Raw genomic sequence first — 23737 nt, forward strand, 5'->3', positions numbered from 1 at the left:
ACAAGGTACTGTGTTTAAATGCCAAGTATATGAAATTTATCTAAAATTTGGCTGAAATTGGAATAACCCAAAACAAACCCAAACTTTAATAATACTGATTCCAGGGCTTCATAAATTATCTAGCTCATTATGATGTATACTTCAGTAGCAAGCTTGGTTCCCTAGGTCTTGGGTGATACTGAAGGATTTCAAAAATCTGACAGCATTTTAAAAAGATCACATTGGTTTTAGAGTAGAGATATTATTTGAAAGGTCAAAGACAGGCCTGAAGACTGGGAGAAGATTAAAATATGCCTGAAATACAAGGAAGAGAGAAGGAACTAAACTAAAAGGAGAAATGGCAAAAGAATACAGGAATTTAAAATAACACTTAGGACTCTGAAATTTACTGAGAAAGGAAAGACAGGAGAACTGTCTGAAAAAAGAAGTAGAAGGCATCTGATTTTGTATTTGTTGAAAATGTGCTTAGAAAAGTCTGTCAAACAGCATTATACCTGGAACCTAAAGTGTAGAGAAAAGTGCATGCAAGTTGAGGTTGCATACTTGAGAGCCATCTGAGGTTAACTAAAATCATAAATGGTACTGTGTAGAAAGAATGTGAAATAGAGTAGTAATGAGGAACAAAGATGTCCAGTGGCATATCAGCCAAGCGATAGGGAAGAAAACTTTACTGTGAAGAAAAATCAAGAGTATTAGAGGAGAAACGAGTGGGATGTTACTGAATTTTTTTTAAAAAGTTTGGAGGAAAAGGAAATAAGCAGCACTGAATATAGTAAAGAGAGATGAGAAAAGATGAAGTCTTGAATATTCCTCCTGGATTAGTCATTTAAAAAATGACAGGTTAGGGGCTGGGGGGATAGCTCAGTCGGTAGAGTGCTTGCCTTGTAAGCACAAGGCCCTGGGTTCGATCGCCAGCACCAAAAAAAAAAAAAAAAAAAAAACAGGTTATTTTAGTAAGAAATACTTTAATAAAATGGGTGTAGAAGCCAGACTGCCTCAAATTAAGGGCAAAAGAGGGCAATGAGTAGTTGGAATTCAAACAGCCAGAAAGTTTATTAAAATATTTTTCATCCAAGTTTTAAGGTATCAAGTTACCTGAAAATCTAGATTGAACACAAGTTCATAAATACATTATCAATACACTGTAATTTTGTTCAGTCTTTTCAGAAAACAAATGGGAAAAATGTTTCAAATTAGAAGATGATTTTAACTTTTGTCTTAGCCACTTTTGAGATTATTTCATTAATTAACATTGTAAGCCTACTACTAGGTAGAGACCATTGTAAATGTCATAAAGTATAATCAGTTTGTACCAACATGTTCCTTGGGGGATTTGAAAACAAGGTAAATGCCCAACAATGGGAATGGACAAGTAAATATAACTGTTAACATATGAAGCATGCAACACAAATATAAATATATATATATATATATGAATATACATGAAAAAGAACATCTATAAATAAAAGGATTATAATGCCTACTTCACTCATGGAGTTGTCTAGAGGATGAACTGAGATAACATATACAGTGTGTTAGGCACAGTCCTGGCACATAGCAGATATTTTATGAATGTGAATTGTCTCTACCTTCTTTCTTCCTTCAGGAATTTAGTTAACTTTTTAATCAAAGTTTAATTACTGAATACATAGATAATCTTCTCAGAAGAGTAAGGAAACAAAATCATGGGTACTTTGAGAAAGCTCCCTGGGCAATTTTGTTATGGCTCCACTCTCATCGTTTCATCCCTCTCCTAATATTGTTTCATCAACAACAGGAATACAGATAAAAAAAAAAAAAAAAAAAAAAAAAAAAAGCTGACTCACTGGAAAGGACTTTGGAGGCCTACTATAAACATGGCCTACCAACAGCTGACATATGGGGTGCCAACCAATTATATTTAAAGGTTAAGATTAAAAGATGAGACATGTGGTGACACTTAGCAGTCTTTCAAACATGGCACTGTGGCTAAGGGCTGGGCCCGCTGGATGCTGCACATGGGGTCCTGCACATGAGGTCTGCTCTGCTTTTGTGCATAAGTTCAGAAAAACACAAATGGATAATACCAGAAATGGTACTGGAATAGTGCAAATCAGCAATTTTGCACAGGCAGCTCTGAGAAGTGTTGTTTACTGTAGTCAGTCTGAAGGTTGGGACCAAATTGATAAAACAAGATGAGTTTGGTGTTTTGGAAAGTATGAAAACTGCCAATGAATTCTATTCTCCTCTATCGAAAGTAACTGAAATTAATGAGGCATGTGCAGAAAATTTGGGGCTTATAAACAAATCTTGTTATGAAGATGGCTGGCTGATAAAGATGACACTCACTGAGTGACTTCAGCACTAGATACTAATGAATGGAGAAGCATATGAGAAATAAGGAACATCTATCTAGGAGTAAAATGGTACCCCTAACTAAACCAGTGTGAAATAAACCAACAAGACACAGTGGGACTAAAACTCAGGGTTCCTGTCCCCCAGTCTAATGCTGTAATCTATTAAGAGATCAACTTAGAGATAAGGTAAATATTTATAAACTCAGGAAGACCAAATTTAGATTAATTCACTTAGGAGGAAAACAGAACAGGAAAGAAAATAAAAGTTCTACAAAAATTCTAGAAGATAAAATGTCAAGGGAGTGGGTACCAGTTAGGTACAAGGGCTGTGAAGCCAGGAAGCCTAAGTCTGAGTCAAAGCTCCCTCTTCTGTAAAACTTTTGTTAAAATAAGAAAGAACACATTTAAAACACTTAGCACAAAGTTTGGAACAAAGAGGTGCTTAAAAAATATTAGTTGTTATTATCACGGATCACTGGTGGTCATAATCTAAAGGTACATTGTCATCAGTTTTTTAAGTTAAGAAACAAACATAACACTAGGTTGTAAACAGCTGTTAATAACCTAGGATCTTAGGAGATAATCAGTTGTATACATATATAAGGATGGTGTAAGAGACAATAGCTGTCCTGTTTCTAATGAGAAAAAGAGCAATAATTGAAAAGCTCATGAAAAACAATACAAAGCACTATGAAAGAAGTTGTGGGTATTTTTCTAATAGGGGGAAAAGTTAGGGTAAGGAGAAGTTGTTCTGACCATAGTTAATACAGCTCAGAGGCAAAGGATTAATAGGCAAACATGAGTTACTTCCACCTCAGGGACTACTGATTGCAAGTTGTTTTCTATAATTCTTCCTCAACTTACTGTATTTTCTACTTTTTCTAATACTTAAAAAAAAAAAAAAAAAACCAAAAAACAAACAAACAAACAAACAACAACAAAAAACACCACTCATTTTCTATGTTTCTATGTTTACAGCATTTTGCACAGGCAGCTCTGAGAAGTGTTGTTTACTGTAGTAAAATGCCTGTGCATTTCTGTTTCTATGTTTACAGCATTAGAGTTGATGTAAAAATGTTTTCCTTCTCTTTGCATTTAATGGTGCTCTTATAATCACTCTGGAATTTATGCCAATTTATATTGTTACCTGTTCCTGCATCAGTAGCATTAAAACTTAAAGCTATGAAAAGAAGGGTAGGATATATAAAACTGACTCACAAGATTGACTCACTTGCAAAAGGCCAAAGCAATCAGGCACAATAAACACAGAATTTGTAATATCAGGCAAACTATGAAATGATATAAATTATATAGAAATATAAAATATCCCCAAAGACAGCATATCATAGCAGTAAGAAAAAGAAAAACAACGTGTTTGTTATTTAAGAAACATTTCCTAAAAGGAAAAGAACCCAAAGATAGTTACAAGAAAAAAATAAAGGTAACCCTTGTTAGAGGAAACTACTGATTTTACTCTGACTCTGAAAATTTATATTTGATTTTTCTTGTTAAATTTACAGATTCTAAATTCTCAAAATAACTGAATTGCTCATTAGAGAAATGACTTCCTTTTAATGTCACAATAAATAACATATCAGAAAAAAATAATGCTTTGTTAATTCAACTCCATGCCAATGGAACCTTTGAAATATCAGCCCATGAAAAAAAAACTTTATTAACCTGATTATGAACTATGAATTGAAATTGTTGTAAAAGGCTGAATTAATAATTAGTTTTCTTTTCTTTTTTTTAATTTTAACTAGTGATTAGAAAGGATAAATGGTAGAACTGTAGCATAATTTTGCTTGAAAAAATCAAGAAGATAATGCTAATACAAAGATGTACAATACTTTTTGGCAAGACTATTCTAAGTGGACAAATAAAGTATTCTTCAAAGGAAATATCATAAGCATATGACCCCTTTTCAAAATATGATTCCAAATTCCCTTTGTTTAAGGGAATCAAAATCAACACAAATAGGAGAGCCTGTGGCTGGATGCTGCCACCTATATATACTCTACCTGTTCTCTGTCTCCAGTTCATTCTTGCGTAGATTTGCATCATCTAAAAGGCTCTGCAATAAGGCAATTTTTTCATTGTCTGAACCCTCTTGATTAATTTTTAGCATTCTATTCTCATGCTGAAGACGAATAAGTTTCTCCCTGAATGAGCAAAATGAAAACTGATTATCTGGTATATTAATATGATATAGGTATAAAATTCCAGCATGCATAGTTACACTCAATGCATAGAATGGAAGTGAGAAAGTACCTGCAAATGAATTAAGCTTCTTTGTAACTGTTAAGGCATTGCATTTCAGATCTTAAATTCTTTTAAGAATGAAAAATCTTAAGATAATAGAGTCTCTATATATCATGTCTTATAATGAAGGCAATTTAAATCCTGTTTTCCTTCTGATTTAAATGTTTAAGCTGTGAACAAATTTATTTGTTCTTTGGTTCTCATAAGAAAACATGATCTCTAAAGCCAGGCTCTTACATTATAATCATTTGGAGGACTGTTTTCAAGAAATTCAGCACGCCCATTCCTACAGAAAGCGTAGCTTTGTATCAAGTTGAATTATTAAAGTCAGGTTATTGGACTGCATGGTTTTGGGTTCTTTGTGCTAAGGCAAAAAGCTTATAAAGAGGAATGTTAAAAGCAACAGTCACACTGAACTTGTAGCCACATTTACTTCGGAGCTGATATAATTAAATAAATAATTCATATGAAAATGTTTATTGACTATATAGTTCTTTTTTCTTTACACAGGGTCTTCTTTAGAGGGGCTCATAAAAAGAGTGCTATCAGATGCTAGATACTATGAAAAGCTGTGCTTCTCATGAAAAACTAAAAAACCAAATCAAAATGAGGATACATATTAAAATAAGCTCTTACTTTGTAAACACCATAAATCTTATGAAGTATTTTTACTTTTGTTACTGAAAAGATGAGTCAAACTTGTCACTTAATTCAAGAAATTATATAGAATGTGAAATATTTTGCATATGGGCAACAATAACTTTATATTTTTCAATTACAAAGCAAACACACTTATTGTACAGAATAAAAGATAAAAGAAACTATAATTCTCTTTAATGCTTTGATGCAAAAGAACTATGGTTGAAATACAGCCTTCTATATCTGTATACATATATGCACATATTCTTAAAAAAATAGTAACACACAACACATGTTGCACTAGTACCTGCTATTTACAGTTTAAAAGTTCACAATCCTTATTATTAATTATACTTTAGTATTTTAAATGACATAGTATTAAAATATATAAGTAAATCAGTTATTTAATTAATGCCCAGTTATTGGGCAGATTATCAACTTTGAGTTTTAACATGTTAATAGGATATACTTTTGTGTACAAAAATATTCCTTAGGATTAATTCTCAGAAATGCAATTTTTCAGTTAAAAGATAAGCACACTTTTACATGAGACCTTTTGTTAATTTGCTAAAAAGAAAAAAAAAGTTGTTCCACATTAATCTTTCATCCCTACTTTAAGTTTTCCAATTTTTCACACTTTCAACATCAATAAAAAGTACCAAATAACCCTCTATGACTTAAGTTACAATCTTTTGATCACTGTTAATCATTTCATTTTCTTGATAGTTCTTCTGAACACAGAGCATATTTTAATTTTATCTAGTAAATGCAAAAAAACCCTCGTTGAATCTTTATAATTCTTCTTTTTTTTAATTTAGGAAGCCACCCTATTACTAATATGTGTCCTTAAAAAAATTTTTTTTGGGGGGGACCTAGCCATTTATTTATAAATATTCTTAAATAATAAATATTCATCCATTCAACTAATTTTATTGGTTCATTTATAAAGTAACATATTAGGAAGCAGTAAAGATGTTTCTAGACATGATGTTGAATGTATACTTCTTTTGTTTATACTTCTTAAATAAATATCAATAATAATAAATTAAACTATTTATTCAATGAATATTTTATTTCAACTTTTAAAGTTTATAAAACTTTTACACAGTCATTATTCCATTTAATAATCCCAAAGATTTTTTTTTCCCCTCAGTACTAGGAATTGAACACAGGGGCCCTCCACCACTTAGCTTCATCCCCAGCTTTTTTTATTTTGAAAAAGGGTCTCAGTAAGTTGCCCAGGATGGTCTCAAACTATCAATCATCCTGCTTCAGTCTCCCAAGTAGCTGATTTTACAACTGTGTGCCACCACACCTACCCCTGAAGAATCAAGGTCAGTGTCCATTTTAAAAAGGCTCAGAAAGGGTAAAGACAATATACAGAACTAGTCATTTTCCTTCTGGAAACTGAGGCCTTCACCCAAACCCATTTCTCATTCATATGCATATGCTAAAATAAATGGAACTTTAAAAAATGCTTTGGCTAAATAAAAAGGTAAGGAATTATTGAGGGAAGAGTAGGTAGAGATAGGGAGATATTTCCTCCTCTCTATAGCATTATATCTTTACCAGACCATTCCAAGTAGTTATTAGATAAAATATTTTGCAGGCTGATAGCTAAGCATAATCTTTGTCTTTGGCCAACACTGCTAAATGCTTGTTGAGGGAATCCAAACAGGATATATTAGTTTACTCTGTGTGAAAGACTGCCCTATTGAAATGAAAAAATCAGTTATCGGTTGGACCAGTTGAAGAAAGCTTCTAACATGTTGAAAACACAGAAATTCAACACTGAATTCAGATTCTAAGTACTAGTAATGAAAAATAACTGGTCCTTTTTAATTGTAGAGCAATCAGTTTTCTCCAGAAATATGATGCAGTTTGACTGTGAACATCACAATCTCTTTACCTGATTTCAGGTGTAATAATCTCTGCCGCTAAGCTGTCTGAAGACTCCTGACTGCTCAGAGGCATTAATCCTATAAACAAAGATGTAAATACAAGGTTAATAGAAAGCACAAGTACATCCTTTAGTTAAGTAATACAATTTTTACAAGAAACCCTACCTTAAGCATTAATTTTAACAGATAAAAATCACCATTTTACTCAAGTTTAAGACCACAATGCAGTAGTCTTGCAGTATTTTACCTTTTTAAGTGTACAACTATGTAGCATGCATAGTTCACAATGTGTGGCCATTACCACCGCCTATTTTCAAAACTTTTTATCACTCAATCAGAAATGCTGAAAAACATTAGGCCATAACTCTCCATTCCTCTCTTTCCTGGTCCCTGGTAATCTCTATTCTACTTTCTGTCTCAGTGATTTGCCCACTCTAAATACCCCATATAAGTAGAATCATACGATATTTATCTTTTTGTGTCTGGTTTACTTAAAATAATGCTTTAAAGATTCATTCATATTTTGGCATTTATCAGAATTTCCTTCCTTTTGTGGGCAAATAATATTCCATTGAATACAAATACATTTTGTTTATCCAATCATCCATCAATGTGTACTTGCTTTGCTTCCACTTTTTGGTGACTGTAAATGCTGTTGCTATGAACACTTGTGCACAAGCCTTTGGTTGGTCCAACATTTTCAATTCTTTTGTGTATACACTTAGGAATGGAGTTGCTAAATCATATGGTAGTTTTGTTTAACTTTCTCAAGAGCCAACAAACTGGTTTTCACAGCACTGATCATTCCTACCAACAATGTACAAGAGTTCCAATTTCTCCATATTCTCGTCAGCACTTCTTTTTCTTTTCTAGGGGGAGAGTATTAGCTACCCAAACTGGTATTAAGTGGTTCTAGTTTTGTTTTGTATGAGGTGCTGAGGATCAAACCCAGGGTTTCATGCATGCCAGGCAAGCATTTACTCAGGGTCTAGCATAAACATATTAGGCAGGTGCCTACCACTGAGATATAACCCTAACCCATTTTTTTGTTTTGAGACAGGGTCTCCCTAAGTTGTTCTAGCCAGCCTTTAACTTGTAATCCCATTGCCTCAGTCTTCTGAGTAGCTGAGATTACACCCCTGTGCCACCATGTTGTATTTTGTGTTTACTGCTATTGATTTACAGAAACTCTTTATATAGTCTAGATATTAATTCCTTATGAAATATATGATTTGCAAATATTTTCTACTATTTTGTGGTTAATTTCACTTGGTTGACAGTGTCCTTTGATGCGGAAAAGCTTTCAATTCTGATACAAGTCCTACTCATCTATTTTTTTCTTTTGTTTTCTATGCTTTTGCTATCAATTCCAGGGAATCACTGCCAAATTAAATGTCATCAAGATATTCCTCTAAACATTTAATTTTCTCTTAAAACTCCTCCTCCATTCCCTTTATCCCATTGCCCTTGTTAGAAATTCTAGTATTATGTTAAATAGAACTGATGATAATGAGTATCATTCCTGACCTTGGAGGGAAAGCTTTTAGTCTTTCACTATTGAGTATAATGTTAGCTATAGGTTTTTCATATTTTTAAAAATCAGATTAAGGAAGTTTTCTTCTCTTCCTAGTTATACTGAGATTTTAACATTATAAATGGATGTTGAGTTTTGTAAAATGCCTTTTCTGGGCCAGGTATGGTGGTGCATGCCCATCATCTCAGTTACTTAGGAGGCTGGGGCAAGAGGATTCCAATTTCAAGGACAGTCTGGGCAATTTAGCAAGACCCTGTCTCATGATAAAATAAAAAGGATTAGGGGTATACCTCAGTGGTAGGGTGTTTGCCTAATATGTGCAAGGCGTTGGGGTAAATCCCCATTACCACACGTAGACACACACAAAAAGGCCTTTTCTGTATCAGCTTACATGACCATATACAGTTGTTTTCACCTTCATTTTGTTAATGTGGTAAATTACATTGATCACTATGTCTATTCTTACACAGGTACCATGCTGCTTCTATTAAAGTAGTTTTACAGCAAAATTTTAAGTAAAGTTGTAGAAGTTCTTCATGCTGGCTCCTCTGTATTTTCATATCAATTTTAGGATCAGTTTGTCAATTTTTACAAAAAAATAATCCAGAGATTTGATTGGGATTACAATGAATCCTTGGACCAGTATGAGGAGAGCTGTAATCTTAACTGTACTGAATCTTCTAATACTTGAATATGAGAAGTCTCCTCATTTATTTAGACTTTATTTTAATTTATCTCAGCAATGCTTTTAGTTTTCAGTGTACAAGGCCTTGCATTTCTTTCTTAAACTTATTCTAAGTATTTTAATTTATTTCTTTTTTCTCTTCTTTTTGTGGATTGGACCAATAAACATTCTGCCTCTGAGCTATACTGCCAGCCCTTATTCGAATTTTATTTTAAGACAAATTTTATTTTGTGATCCTCCTGCTTCAGCCACCTGAGTTGTATGGATTGCTGGGGTTCAAGCATATACCACCATGCCTGGCACTTTTTTCCTTTTTCTCTCTTTATTTTTTTCTTTTGCAATCCTGTGGAATTGAACCCAGGGCCTCACATATGCTAGGCAAGTGCTCTACCAATGAGTTATACTTCCAGTCCTGAATTTCAATTCTTTTAAATATCACTGTAATTTCACTTTCAGAATATTCATCGGTAGTATACAGAAATATAATTGGTGTTTCTATACTGATCTTTTATCTTGAGATCATGCTGACCACATTTCTTAGATTTCTTTCTTTTCTTTTTTTTTTTTTGGTTTGGGGGATCGAATCCAGGGGCACTTAACCACTAAGCCACAATGCCAGCCCTTTAAAAAATATATATATATTTTGAGACAGGACCTCACTAAGTTGCTGAGGCTGGCTTTGAACTTGCAATCCTGCTGCCTTAGCCCAAGCTACAGGTGTGTGCCACTGTGCCCACCAAATCTGTTTTTTTTTTTTAAATCCTCCTTTTCCATCTTAGAGGTTTTCTATCTCATTCTTTTGCCAGACTGCACTCACTAGAACCTCTCACACCATGCTAAATAAAAGTGATAAGAGTGAACATCCTTGTCCTCATTTGAGGGGAAAAACATTCAGTTTCTCATCATTAAGTATGAGGTTACCTATAGGTTTTTCCTGGGTACCCTCTAACTAGGCTGAGTAAGTTTCATTCTATTCCTAGTTTGCTGAGGGAGTTATCAAGAATGTTGTCACCTACTTTTCTAACTTACTGATGTGACACACATCTCTCAGGCACATACAAGATATACCTTATTCCTTTTAATGGCTCTATAGTATACGGCCAAATGAGAATGCCATTCCTACAATTCTGAATTTTTAGGTTGTTTCTAAACTTCACTATTAGAAATAATGTTTTAATTCATTAAATTTTTAGAGCAAAATTGTTAGGTCAAAGGATATGTACATAAAGAAGGTTAAAATACATAGGCTTTTAGGCAGCAAACAGAAAACTATAAAAGTATACATGATGATACAGGAGCTAAGACTAAAAGGGTTAAGGTTCAGACTAGGGACAAAATTTTGGAAAAACTCAAGGAGAACTGATTAGAGACACGTGAAAGAACTGCCATACAAGCAATGAAGATTCAATTATAATAAGAAATGATGAATTTTTGGTGAAAATAATCAAGAAAGATATAATTTTCTTTAGTTGGTTTTCGTAATTTGGAATGTGGGGGGAATCTTTAGGCTGCCTAAAGTTTGACAAGCTTGGACTAAAAACAGGTCAAGAAGATAAGGGAAGGCAGTAGTAGGGAGAAAATGGTTAAAATAGTTGATAGGCAGGCTAGATAAGTTGAAAAAAGGAGGCCAGATGAGAGAGTTAGTTAAGAGAGACTACAGCAGGTTAGAAGGTAAAGAGAACAAAGTAGATATACAGGTTTTTAGAAGAAATAGAATTAAGAATAAGGGTAGTCACAGGAAAATAAAAATTCCCATTTCAGGTAACTAAGCAGGCAAGGAGGAACTGGTTATTAGGGTGGGAGTAAACAAACCAAAGCCATTCAAGTTATCAATCTTCCACAGTTCCCCACTGTCAGAATGAGAGTAGTGGTAGAGTGAGTTGAGTGTTGATCATCTCATAAGAGAAAAAATAGATTTTGGAGAAAAGTCCCTTAATGGATTACAATCCACTCAACTTTTCTCAGGTGAGGTAAAACAAACAAAAAACACAGACTCAGAATGTTTGCTATACTTTTAAATAGAACATGGGAAGTTTTTTGGAGTAAGTTTCCAGGTTAACAAAGATGACTTCCACATTATGTACGACCACAAGAATGGGATCCTAATTAGAATGAGTTGTACTCCATGTATGTATACTATGTCAAAATATCCTCTACAGTCATGTACATCTAAAAACAACAACAACCAAAGAAACCAATCTGGAAAGACTACATACGAGGTGATTCCAACTCTATGATATTGTATAAAATAAACCTATGGAGACAGTAAAAAGATCAGTAAGACTAGTGGTTACCCAAGGTTAGTGGGCACTGAATAGGGGGGAGTGCAGAGACTAAATTTCAAAGCAGTGGAAATACGATGTATGTGGAATATAACGGTGGATACATCATTATATATTTATTCAGACCCATATGAATTAACCCTAACGTGCACTATGTCCTCCTGGTGATAAAAATGTATGTTTATCAAATGAAACAAATGTACCACACTCTGGTGGGGGATGTTGCTTATGAGAGAGGTTATGTATGTTTGTGGGCACAAGAATCTATGGGAAACATGTGCCTTCTTTTTGCTTTTATTGTGAACCTAAAAGTACTCTAAATATAAAGTCTTTTTTAAAGGTATGAAGAAAAAAAAGAAATGCTTTTGACCTAATAAAACTCAAATGCCGGCAAACTGCTTTAAACATAGGCAAGTAAATCTGGTCCCACAACTATAGCCTATTTTCCATAAGCCTGGGTTAGAGTTAAAAACTTTGTATCAATTTTATTGCCTCTAACCAATCTTTTATTTTCATCTTAAAGTGAACCTAATATTTTTACTAATCATCAGAAATAAATCATCTTGTTTGGATTACCAATATGTTTTACCTTGAGTGGTAAGCTGTCCTTCCTGAGCCTGTACACAACGAAGCTCTTCAATGGTTTCCTTCAGAGAATCCCTTTCTGTTCTTAATCTCTGGAAGGATATATAAACAATGAAGGTTAGTTTCAAGCTTTATGAATTTATTTATTAGTGGTCTTTGCCTTACCTAATAAAATGATAAACAACAGTGAACCAGACATACTTTACATTATGGTCTTTTATGGAACGATCACAGAAAGATAAAAAGATTAAAACAAATTTTTTTCATTTAATAATACTGAATGTCTACTATTGCAAGGCAATATGCAACACAGTTAAACATAAGAAACAGAGCTACCTACTTCATCCTCAACTATAAGGAACTAATTTCTTAACATCCTTTTCATTAAACATAAAAGATCAAAGAATAAAGACCAGGTATTCATAAATCATGAAAAGTGAAAATATCTTTAAAAGATTCAAAACATACTGAAAAATAAATGTTCTATAAATCAATCACATAGAAAGCAGAAAAACTACACAAATTTATAGAAAGAGCAAAACACTTTAAGAGGCAACAGTGGTAGAAAAGATAAATATATATTAAAGAAATTAATATGGAAGTAAAATAATTCATCTTTTATTTTAGATCTATTTCCAAAACAAATGGAATCTTTTGAATCTTTTGTAATTTAAACATAAATAGAATCTCTAATTTTTAAATTCATGAACAGAAGGAATTAATGTAGTCAAAACATGAATTAAAGATCAGGGTCTTAATTTTATCAGTGGTCAAAATCAAAGTGCCTAATATATATACTTACATCCTTTTCCTTTTGAAGACTATCAACTTTTTCTTTTAGCCGCTTATATTCAAAGTCTAATTTATCTGCTTTCTTTGATTCTTCAGATAATCTATTTTGAAGTTCTACTACCTGATACAGAAAGATACCATTAATTTTTATTACTTGAAACATTAGAAATTATCATTATTGGGGCTAAAGGTGTAGCTTAGTGGTAGAGCATATGCTTAGCATGTGTGGGGCCCTGGGTTTGATCCCCAGAAACCAATTCCCTCTCCCATAAAAAGAAAAAAATCATTTTCTTTCTCCAGGTCTATGAAAAACCCCCTCCCTATGAATATGCAAATGAATGCATATGACCCAGCAGCTGAATACAATGGAGAAAACCAGAAACAAGAATCAGCCAAAATACTGCAGATTCCCAAATCAGAATTATTTAGACTAACACTGTTCAAAATTATAAAAGAATGCACAGGATTTTCATTTCCAGCAATACAGCTAATCAGAAATCTAAAACCCGTTATATATTGAGGGAAAAATAAAAAAATAAAAAAATAAATAAAACAAAACCCCACCACCAAAGAAAAAGAAAAAAAGAAAGAAATGCTGGGGTGGGTATCCAATCACATAGCTAAGCTAAAGTGGGAATTCATGAAGAAGTTGCCAGTACCAGTTCAATAGGAGTTAAGTAGTTATTAACTGCTTTGGGCTCTAAAAGGTAGTGAGGCAGTAAAAGGGTGGGCTATAACAAAAATTCTTCAGCTGGCAAGATAAATCATGTACTTTGGGTTTTAAAAAGTATAACTTGTAAATCTGCAACCACAGCCAGTTAACAGACAAATTATGTTTGAATTTTTATTCTTTGCCTTATCTGGGAAAAGCTAAAGTAAGCAATTAAAGTGACAGAAGAGGGAGTCCAGCTACAGTTAAATGGCATTTTATTCAGTGAAGTAATAGGAGAAATTTTTCAAAATCTTAGCAATGATGTGGACAACCAGGTACTAGAGGCATTTAGAACCCCAAATAAACATGACCAGAAAAGAACCTTTTCATGACTTATTATAGATGAACTGCCAAAAGGTCAGAACAAAGAAAGAATATTAAAAGATGTAAGAGAAGCACCAAGACACCTATAAACGCAAGTCCATCAGAATAAGAGATTTCTTAGCAGAAATTCTAAGGGTCAGGAAGGCATGGAATTGTGTATTTCAAACCCTGAAGAAAATAAGATTACTGTATTCAGCAAGGATATCCTTCAAAATCGAAAAGGAAATAAACGCTTTTTAAGATAAGCATTAACTAGAAGAATTCAAGACCACTAAACCAGCATCACAGAAGATACTCAAAGGAATCCTACAACCAGATGAGGAAGCAAGATAAACATAATCAAAAGAGCAAACAAGAAGAGGGACAGAATCAAACATGATTGTTTCAGTAAACCTCTAAGACAAATAAGAGATTCAAAACATCTGAAACAACAATAGCAAAAGAGCAAGAACTGGTAATTTGTCTTACAATAACAACCCTGAATGTAAACAATCTAAATTATCCAATCCAAAGAGGCAGACTAGCTGAATGAATTAAAAAGCAAGACCCAACTGTTTGAAACTCACAAAGGCATATACAGGCTGAAAGTAAAGACGGAGAGGGATAATCCAAATCAAATGCAATGCGAAAGCAAGCATAGTAGCTATCCTCATATCTGACAAAATAAACGAAGCCAAAATTGGTCAGAAAAAAGCAAAGATCACAATATACTGATAAGGGTACAATCAGTCAAGAAAAATATAAATGTAAATGTATACACTGTAAATGTATATGCACTGAACACTGGTGCATCCTATTTAAAAAAAAATTACAAGACACAAAGGGGTAGAGAGGTCCCAATATAATAGTGCATGACTTCAATACCCCATTTTCATCAATGGATAGGCCATCCAGGCAAAAAATGAGCAAAGAAACATCATAATTAAATTACACTATAGATCACATAGACTTAACAGCCATCTACAGAATATTCCATCTAATAGCTATAGGATACACATATTTTTCATCAGCACACAGAGCATTTTTCAAAACAGATTTTAGGCATAAAGCAAGTCCTAACAAATATACACATACACTCACACAAATAAAATAATTTCTTACATCTTTATCAGACCTCAACAGAATGAAACAGAAAATAAAATCAAGAGAAACTTCAGGAATTATATAAACACATGGATACAAAATACTCTACTTTTGGATAACTGGGGAGAAATTTAAAAATTCCTAGAATCAAATGATAATGGACACCCAACCTACCAGAACACATGGGATATAGTAAAAGCAGTTATATAAGGGCAGCTTATAGCTATAAATACTTAAATTAGTAAAACAGAGATCTAAGATATAATCTAATGATGCCTCAGAAGAATAAGGGGGAAAAAAAAAATCACCCAAATCAGTAGAAGGAAAGAAATAGTAAGAATCAGCAGAAATAAGAGAGACTAAAAGAAAAATATGAATGATTAATGAAGCAAAGAGTTGGCTAGTTGAGAAGACAAACGATACTGACAAACGCTTAACCAAACTAACCAAGAGAGAAGACTCAAACAAACAGAAGTTGAGACAAAAAAGTGGGATATTACAATGGATTACGCTAAAATCCATAGGATCATGAGATAATATTTTGAAAACTTGCATTGCCAATAAATTAGAAAACCCAGAAGAAACAATTTATAGATATATTTGATCTACCAAACTTGAACAAGAGAATATAAAAAATCTAAATAGACAAGTAATAGGCAATGAAATTGAAGCAGTAATAAAAAAGTCTTCCAACAAAGAAAAGCCCAGGACAAGATGTATATTCAATGCTAAATTTTACCAGACTTTTAAAGAAAAACTAATTCCAAAAAATAAAATCTGTATTAAGGATAAAAAAAAAAAAGGAAAGGAGAGGAAAAAAAAGAAAAGAAGAGAAGAGAAAAACTAATTCTAAAGCTTCTTAAAACTATTCCAATAACAGAAAGGAAAGGAACTCTTTGGAACTCATTCTATAAATGTTCCAGTATTACAAAACCTGATAAGAACACACACACCTATACACAAAGAAAATTAAAGGCCAATATCCTTGATAAATATGGATGCAAAAATCCTCAATAAAATACTTTCAAAGTGAATTCAACATCACATTAAAAATATCCTAGAGCATGACCCAGTTGATTTCATTTCAGGGATGCAAGATTTGTTCAACATACACAAATCAATAAATGTAATACAAACATAAACATAATCAAGGATAAAAATTACATAATCATTTCTATAAGATGCAGAAAAATCCTTTGACAAAATTCAACATTCCTGGTCTGGGACTGTCGCTCAGTGGTAGGGTGCTTGCCTTGCATGTGTGAGGCACTGGGTTCCATTCTCAGCACCGTATAAATAAATAAAATAAAGATATTATGGCCATCTACAACTAAAAACAAAAAATTAAAATTCAACATCCCTTCATGATAAAAACCCCAAATAAAATGAGGTATAGAAGGATCATTCCTCAACATACGACAAACCAATAGCCAGTATCACATTTAATGGGGAAAAACTGAAAGCATTTCTCTAAAACCAGGAACAAGACAGGGCATTCACTCTTACCATCCTTAGTCAACACAGTCCTGGAAAGTTTATTCTGTGTGTGTAGTACTGGGGATTAAACTCAGGGGTAATCTACCATTGAGCTATATCCCCAGCCCTTCTTAATTTTTTAAATTTTCAGACAGGGTCTCAAAGTTGCCAAGACTGTCCTTGAGCTTCCCATCCTCCTGCCTCAGCCTTCAGAGTTGATAGAATTAGAGGTGTTTACCACCCATGGGCAGTGCTTGTACTGTAAACTTCAGCAAGACCAATTAGATAAGAGAAACAAATAAAATGAATGCAAACATCCCTGTTTGCAGAAGATAATGACTGTACCTAGAAAACCCTAAGGAATTCACCAGAAGTTTCTGATAAATTCAGCAAAGAAGCAGGATACAAAATCGACATGGGAGTTGGTAGCTTTCCCGGACATCAATGATGAATTCACTGAGAAATTAAAAGAAAGAAATTAAAAGGAAAAAAATTGAGAAAACAACCCTATTTACAATAGTCTCAAATAAAATAAAATACCTGTGAATAAACCTAACCATGGAGGGGAAGACCTCTAACAAGGAAAAAAATTATAAAATACTGAAGAAAGAAATTGGAGGACACACTGAAAAAGGAAAGACCTCTCCTTTCACGGACTGAGAGAATTATTACTGGTAAAATGGCCATACTACAGGAAGCAATGGACAGATTCAATGCAATATCCATCAAATAACCAATGACATTCTTCACAGAACTAGAAAAAACAATCCTAAAATTCACATGGAAGCACGAAAGACCCCAAATACACCCCAAATACACGAGCAAATCCTAAACAAAAAGAACAATGCTAGTGAAATCACCATACTGACTTCATAATATAACAGAGCTATTGTATCAAAAACAGTGACCTGTTGGTAACTGAAAAACTAGATCTCTATCTCTTAACCTATTCAAAAATCGCTTCAAATGGATCAAAGACCTTTATGTAAGACTTGAAACTCTAAAAATGTTAGAAGAAAACAGGTAAAACGCTTGAAGATATTATTATAGGCAATGATTTTCTGAACAGGACTCTAATAGCTCAGGAAATAGTAGCAAGAATTAACAAATGGGATTATATCAAATGAAAAACTTCTGCACAGCAAACAATCAACAGAGTAAAGCAACTACCTACAGAAAGGAAGAAAATCTTTGCCAACTGTTCATCTAACATAGGATTAATATCCAGAATATATGAAGAACTCAAAAAAATTTAACACAAACTAACAAGTTAGTCCGATCAACAAATGGGCAAATGCGCTGAACAGACATTTTCCAAAAGAAGTACAAATGGTTCAAAAATACATGAAATATTCAAAATATTTAGTTATCAGGAAAATGCAAATCAAAACTATATTGAGCGCTGGGGTTGTAGCTCAATGGTGGAGCACTTGCCTCACACATGAAGCAATCCTCAGCACTGCATAAAAATAAATAAGGATATTGTGTTCATCTACAACTAAAAAATGTTTAAAAAAATGACAATGAGTCACTATCTTACTCTAGACAGAATGGTTATTATCAAGGAAAAAATAATAAAAAAAAACAACAAGATATGAGTGAGGATGTGGGGAATAGGAATCCTTATATGCTGTTGGTGGAAAAGTAAATTAGTGTAACCACTAAAAATTTCACAAAATAACTAAAAACAGAAGAACCATATAACATTCCCAGGGTCTACATCACTCCTAGGTAAATACTCAGAATAATAAAAGTCAGCATAGAATAGAGATATCTCCATAGTCACGATTATGATGGCACTATTAACAATAGCCAAGTGAATAAAAAAAACCAAATATGGTATATACACACAGTGGAGTGTTATTCAGCCATAGAGGAAAATAAAATCATGTCATTTGCAGGAAAACAGACCAAACTGGAGATCAGCAAGTTAAGTGAAACAAGCCAAACTCAAAGATAAGTATTCCATGTTTTTTTTCATATGTGGAATCTAGAGGAAAAAGAGATGACATGAACATAGAAGGGGGACTATTAGAGAAAGAAGGAGGAAGATAGTAGGAGAAGGGAGGAAAAGAGGGTAATGGGAAAAGTATATACAATCAAAGTATATTACATGCATATATGAAAATGTTACAATGTAACCCGTAATTTAGCCTTGTGCAGTGGCACACACCTATAATCCAGTGACCTGGGAGGCTGAGTCAGGAGGACTGCAAATCTTGAGATCAGCCTCAGCAACTTAGCAAGACCCTGTCTCCAAAAAAAAAAAAGGCTGGAGATGTAACTCAGTGCAAAAAAGCCACTGGGTTAAGTCTCCAGTTCCAGAAGAAGAAAGAAAAAATAAAGAGACCCATTATTTTGTATAGTTAAAATATGCCAATAATTATAATTAAAAACAGCACTCTGGACATAATAAAAAAATATGAAATGATTTCCCACTACTATTTCTTTTACATAAAGTTGTATTAAAGGCCAATTATGCTGATAAAGGAGAAAAAAGGGTATGGAGTATAAAGAAACAAAACGAATTTGTTCACTATATCACCTTTAATGAGATATTATCATAAGTAATATGAGAATTTTGCAAGGCCAGTATAAATCAGCAACAAATGGAAAATGATATCTTCCATTAACTAACTACATTTATACAAACAACCAAAACCATAAATACCTATGAGTAAATATAGCAAAATATGTGCATGATCTTTAGAACATGATAAAACTTAAAATGAAAGACGTTGAAGACCTAAATAAATGGAAAGAGAGATATATTCATAGATAGGAATACTTTCTGTCACAAAGATGTCAGTTCTTTCTAAATCAATCAACTGACTCAATGGAATTTCAATCCCAAGGGTTTTTGAATTAAAGAAAACAAAGGTCCAAGAACAGACAGTTTTGGAAAAGAACACATAAAAGAGTCTTCTCTACCAAACATCAAAATTACTAAAAAGCTACAAACATTAGACAGTGTAGTAGTAGCATGGAAATGAACAAATAGACCAAGAGAACAGAAGAGAGTGCCAGAAATAAACCTGTATGCAAAATGAAAACTTTAAATATGTAAGATAGAACTGTAGGACACTGGGGAAGAATGGACCATTACATATCCACACACACAAAAATATTAAATGGATTCCTTCTCACACCCTAGGAAAAAATTAATTCCAAATGGATTATAAATCTAAATATGCAAAACAAACTTTAAATCTTTGTAATGAAAATAAGAGATTAGACTTCCATCCTTATACAGAAAATAATTTCTTAAGATAAAAAGTATAAGTCATAAAGAAAAAGATATTTAAAGCTCATTACATTAAAAAAGGACTCTTAAAAAAATACTAAGTCAAATATCTGTAGGAAATTAACAATGAAAATAAAGTAATGAAAAATTAATATAAAGAACATATAAAAAGTTTTATAAATCACAGGAGGATTGTAAGTTTGAAGCCAACTGCAGCAACTCAGTGAGACCCTTTCTTAAAATAAAAAATAAAAATGGCTGAGGATGAAGCTCAGTGCAAAGTATCCCTGAGATCAATCCCTAGCACCAGAAAATTTAAAAAGTTAAATGAGTAAGAAAAAGAATTAAATATTTAAAATGGGTAAAAGATAAAAATAGGCAATTCCAAAAGAAATATGGTCAGTTCATATATTTGTCATCTGCCTAATGCCAAGTATAATCATAAGAAGACACGAATTTATATTCATCCAATCAAAATTTAAAGTTTGACAACACTATGTGACGGTGATGAGATGGAGCAAAGGAATCCATATGAACTTTTTGTTGGTAATATAATCACTTCGAAGAACAGTTTGGAATATCTATTACATTGATGATGCGCTACGAAATTCTATAAAACTGGGCATGGTGGTGCATGCTTATAATCCCAGATATTAGGGTGTCTGAGGCAGGAAGATCCCAAGTTTGAGGCTGGCCCCAGCAACTCAGTGAGACCTTAAACAACTTAGCAAGACCCTGTCTCAAAATAAGAATTAAATGGGCTGGGATGTGGCTCAGTGGTTATGTGTTCCTAGGTTCAACCCCTGGCATCAGAACAAAAAAAAAAAAAAGAAAAAGAAAAAAAAACTTATAAAGCTATGGAACCTCCACATGTGCACAAAGGCAGACATGATCAGTATGATTCATAGTGGCATTTCTTTGTGTGTGTGTGTGTGCACGTGTGTGTGTGTCAGTGAGAATACATGCCCTTCAAATGGAAAGTGTATAAACTGGGTAGGGTAGTACATGCCTGTAGTCCCAGTAGCTCGGGAGACTGAGGTGGGAGGATCATGGGTTCAAAGCCAGCCTTAGCAATGGTGAGGCACTAAGTAACTCAGTGAGACCCTGTCTTTAAATAAAACACAAAACAGGGCTAGGGATGTGGCTCAGTGGTTGAGTGACCCTGAGTTCAATTCCCAGTACCAAAAAAAAAAAAAAGTAAAGTGGATAAATTTTGGAATAGTCACTCAATGGAATACTATACAGCAATAACAATGAACAGTATAAAGCTATGCTTATCAACATGTGTGAATCCCATAAATATACTGAGGGGAAAAAAAAGTCAAATACAGAAGAGCATTTTCTTTTTTTGGTACTGGGCTTTGAAGCCAGGAGTACTCTACCACTGAGTTACATCCCTAGCCCTTTTAATTTTGCATCCTGAAATAGGGTCTTGCTAAGTTGCCAAGGCTGGCCTTGAACCTGTGATCCTTCTGCTTCAGTCTCCCAGGTAGGTGGGATTATAAGTGTGCCATGGTGCCTTACAGAAGAGTATTTTCACTGAATCATTTATTTAGTTTTGGAAACTGTACAAATGTAATAAATTTTGAGAAATAAACAGATATGCAGCAAAAATATAAAAAGATGCATGGAATGAAAACCACAAAACAGTAGTTACTGTAAAAAGGGATAAAGTGTTATAATTTTAAGCATGTATTTCCTGTATTGTACTTTTGCTGTTGTGTTTTTTTTTTTTTTTTTTTTTGGTACTAGGGATTGAACCCACAAGTGCTTAACTGGCACATATCCCCAGCCCTTTTATATTTTATTTTGAGATATGGTCTTACACAGTTGCTTAGGGCTTTGCCAAGTTGCTGAGGCTGGCTTTGCACTTGGGATCCTTCTGCCTCAGCCTCCAGAGCCTCTGGAATTAGAGGTATCTGCCACTGCACCTATCTTAAGGCAGTCTCACTGTGTTACCTAGGCTGCCCTCAAATGATTCTCCTACATCAGCCTCCTTAGTAGTTGGGACTACAGAAGCATACCATCACACCTAGCTCTATTGTGTAGGTCTTAAGTATTTCATATTAAATTTTAGAAATTACAAAGGGCGGGGGGAGTAAATTGCTTTAGAGACCAGTCAAAATCCTCTGGATAAGAATTATGTTCAAAGTTCTTTAAATATGAATAAATATAATAAGGAAAAGGTTAAAAACTATAAAAACAAAGTCAGTGGTTTTGATAAACTATGTGTCCTGGAAGACAGCTTGTTTAAAACCATCATGAGGAAAGTTGTTTCTGTTCTTTTACCTGTCTTTTATATGTCTCAAGTTGACTTCGTGCTGCATTGGCCTTTCTTAACTCTTCCTCTAGACTGACAGTATTCTGCATATACATAGTATTCTTCTCTTCTAAGAGTTTAACCTGCCGCCTCAAATCACCAAGGTCTTCCAGCTTCTTTTTATAAGATTCCACTTGACCTTCTAGTTTAGATACTTTATCAGAAGAATGTCTAGAATAAGACGGAAATTAAAAATCAGAAAAACACACACAGCTGTAAAGCTCTTTAGACAATGTTAAACCAAGAAAGATCATCAGGCATTATCAGGCAACAACACATTCTAATGAAATTATGACACCAAAAGTGATTTCAGGATAATTTTTTGCTCAGATTTTTTTAAATGATCAAAATTACAGAAAAATATGCTGTTGAGAATGTTATATAATTCAAGGAGAGCAGCAGGGGGCGGCTACCAAAATCACATTTGTGCAATAGTGAAGTAAGTTGTGAAGCATGAGTCACGAATGATCATAGGAAAGAGGTTTCAGTGGAAAAGACAGTAGATAGTGGCAAATTATGGGGACTGAAGAGAGAATGTAATTTATGTGTATATATGTGTGTGGGTGTGTGTCTGTGTGTGCGGTGGTGGGGAATGAACCCAAGGTCTCATGTGTACTAGGCTGAGAGTTGCAATAATGAACTATGATCCCAGCTGAGAGAATCAATTTTTCTTATGTAATTTTAGTTTTGGAAGAAAGGAGAGAATAGCAAATCTTTCTTTTTTTTTTTTTTTTGCAGTACTGGGGATTGAACTCAGGGCCTTGTGCTTGCGAGGCAAGCACTCTACCAGCTGAGCTATCTCCCCAGCCCGTAAATCTTTCTTTTTAAGATTAGAGAGAACTGCGTGTGTGTGTGTGTGTGTGTGTGTGTGTGTGTGTTTGTGAAGAAGGGAGATTCAAGATGCAAAGAGAAATGATAACTGATATAACACAGACCCTGCATAGGCATGAAGGTTTGAGACAGGCATGAAGGTTTGAGACCGACATGCTGGAAAATGAATCAGTGTTGGGCAGGAGGAAGAATACACTCAACAGGTAACAGACAGAGGGCATGGAGAGTTCAACAGTTCATGGTCTCTTTTTTTCTGAGCAGTAGGAGACAAGGTCATTCAACTAAAGCATGAAAGAGGCATGGGGGCTGGCAAGCAGGTGAAAAGAGTTATAAAAACTAACAACTATGAGAGAAATGGGATACAGGGTTAAGTACTGGTGGATAGCAGAATGGTGGGCCAGGAGTAAGAAACTTTTTTCCCAAATTACTGCAGATATAACAAGTGAAGAGTAAAGACCATTCATAGTCAGACAAAATGATATCACTATGTAATTTTCTCTGTTCATTCTCTGTATTCAAAGAACTGAAGTTGAAAACAAAAATGACTAGAATAATGATTCAACAAAGGACTGAAGATGATGCAAGAAATAAAATGGCAGACCACGAAGGTGGCAGGTGGTGAGGTACCAATAAGAGAATAATTGAAGTGAACATGAAAATATCTAGCAAGGAAATGAAGACTTCCAACATGTGCCCTTCTAAGAAAAGGGAAGACCAAGTGCCTGGAGGGC

General features: G+C 33.9%; 1 protein-coding gene across 3 annotated transcripts in view; it reads right to left on the bottom strand.

Moving 5' to 3' along the window:
* HOOK3 (hook microtubule tethering protein 3) overlaps nt 1-23737 on the bottom strand; it is a 162601-nt gene that overhangs the window by 25663 nt on the left and 113201 nt on the right. For all 3 annotated transcript variants that reach the window (XM_079140616.1, XM_079140617.1, XM_079140618.1), the window contains exons 11-15: nt 22145-22346; nt 13027-13137; nt 12229-12316; nt 7147-7216; nt 4358-4498 (exon numbers count right to left, since the gene is read on the bottom strand). In XM_079140616.1, coding sequence (XP_078996742.1) covers nt 4358-4498; nt 7147-7216; nt 12229-12316; nt 13027-13137; nt 22145-22346 — 612 coding nt within the window. The remainder of the gene's footprint in view (nt 1-4357; nt 4499-7146; nt 7217-12228; nt 12317-13026; nt 13138-22144; nt 22347-23737) is intronic.

The sequence above is a fragment of the Sciurus vulgaris genome, assembly GCF_902686455.1.
Source record: "Sciurus vulgaris genome assembly, chromosome: 5".
Lineage (NCBI taxonomy): Eukaryota > Metazoa > Chordata > Mammalia > Rodentia > Sciuridae > Sciurus > Sciurus vulgaris.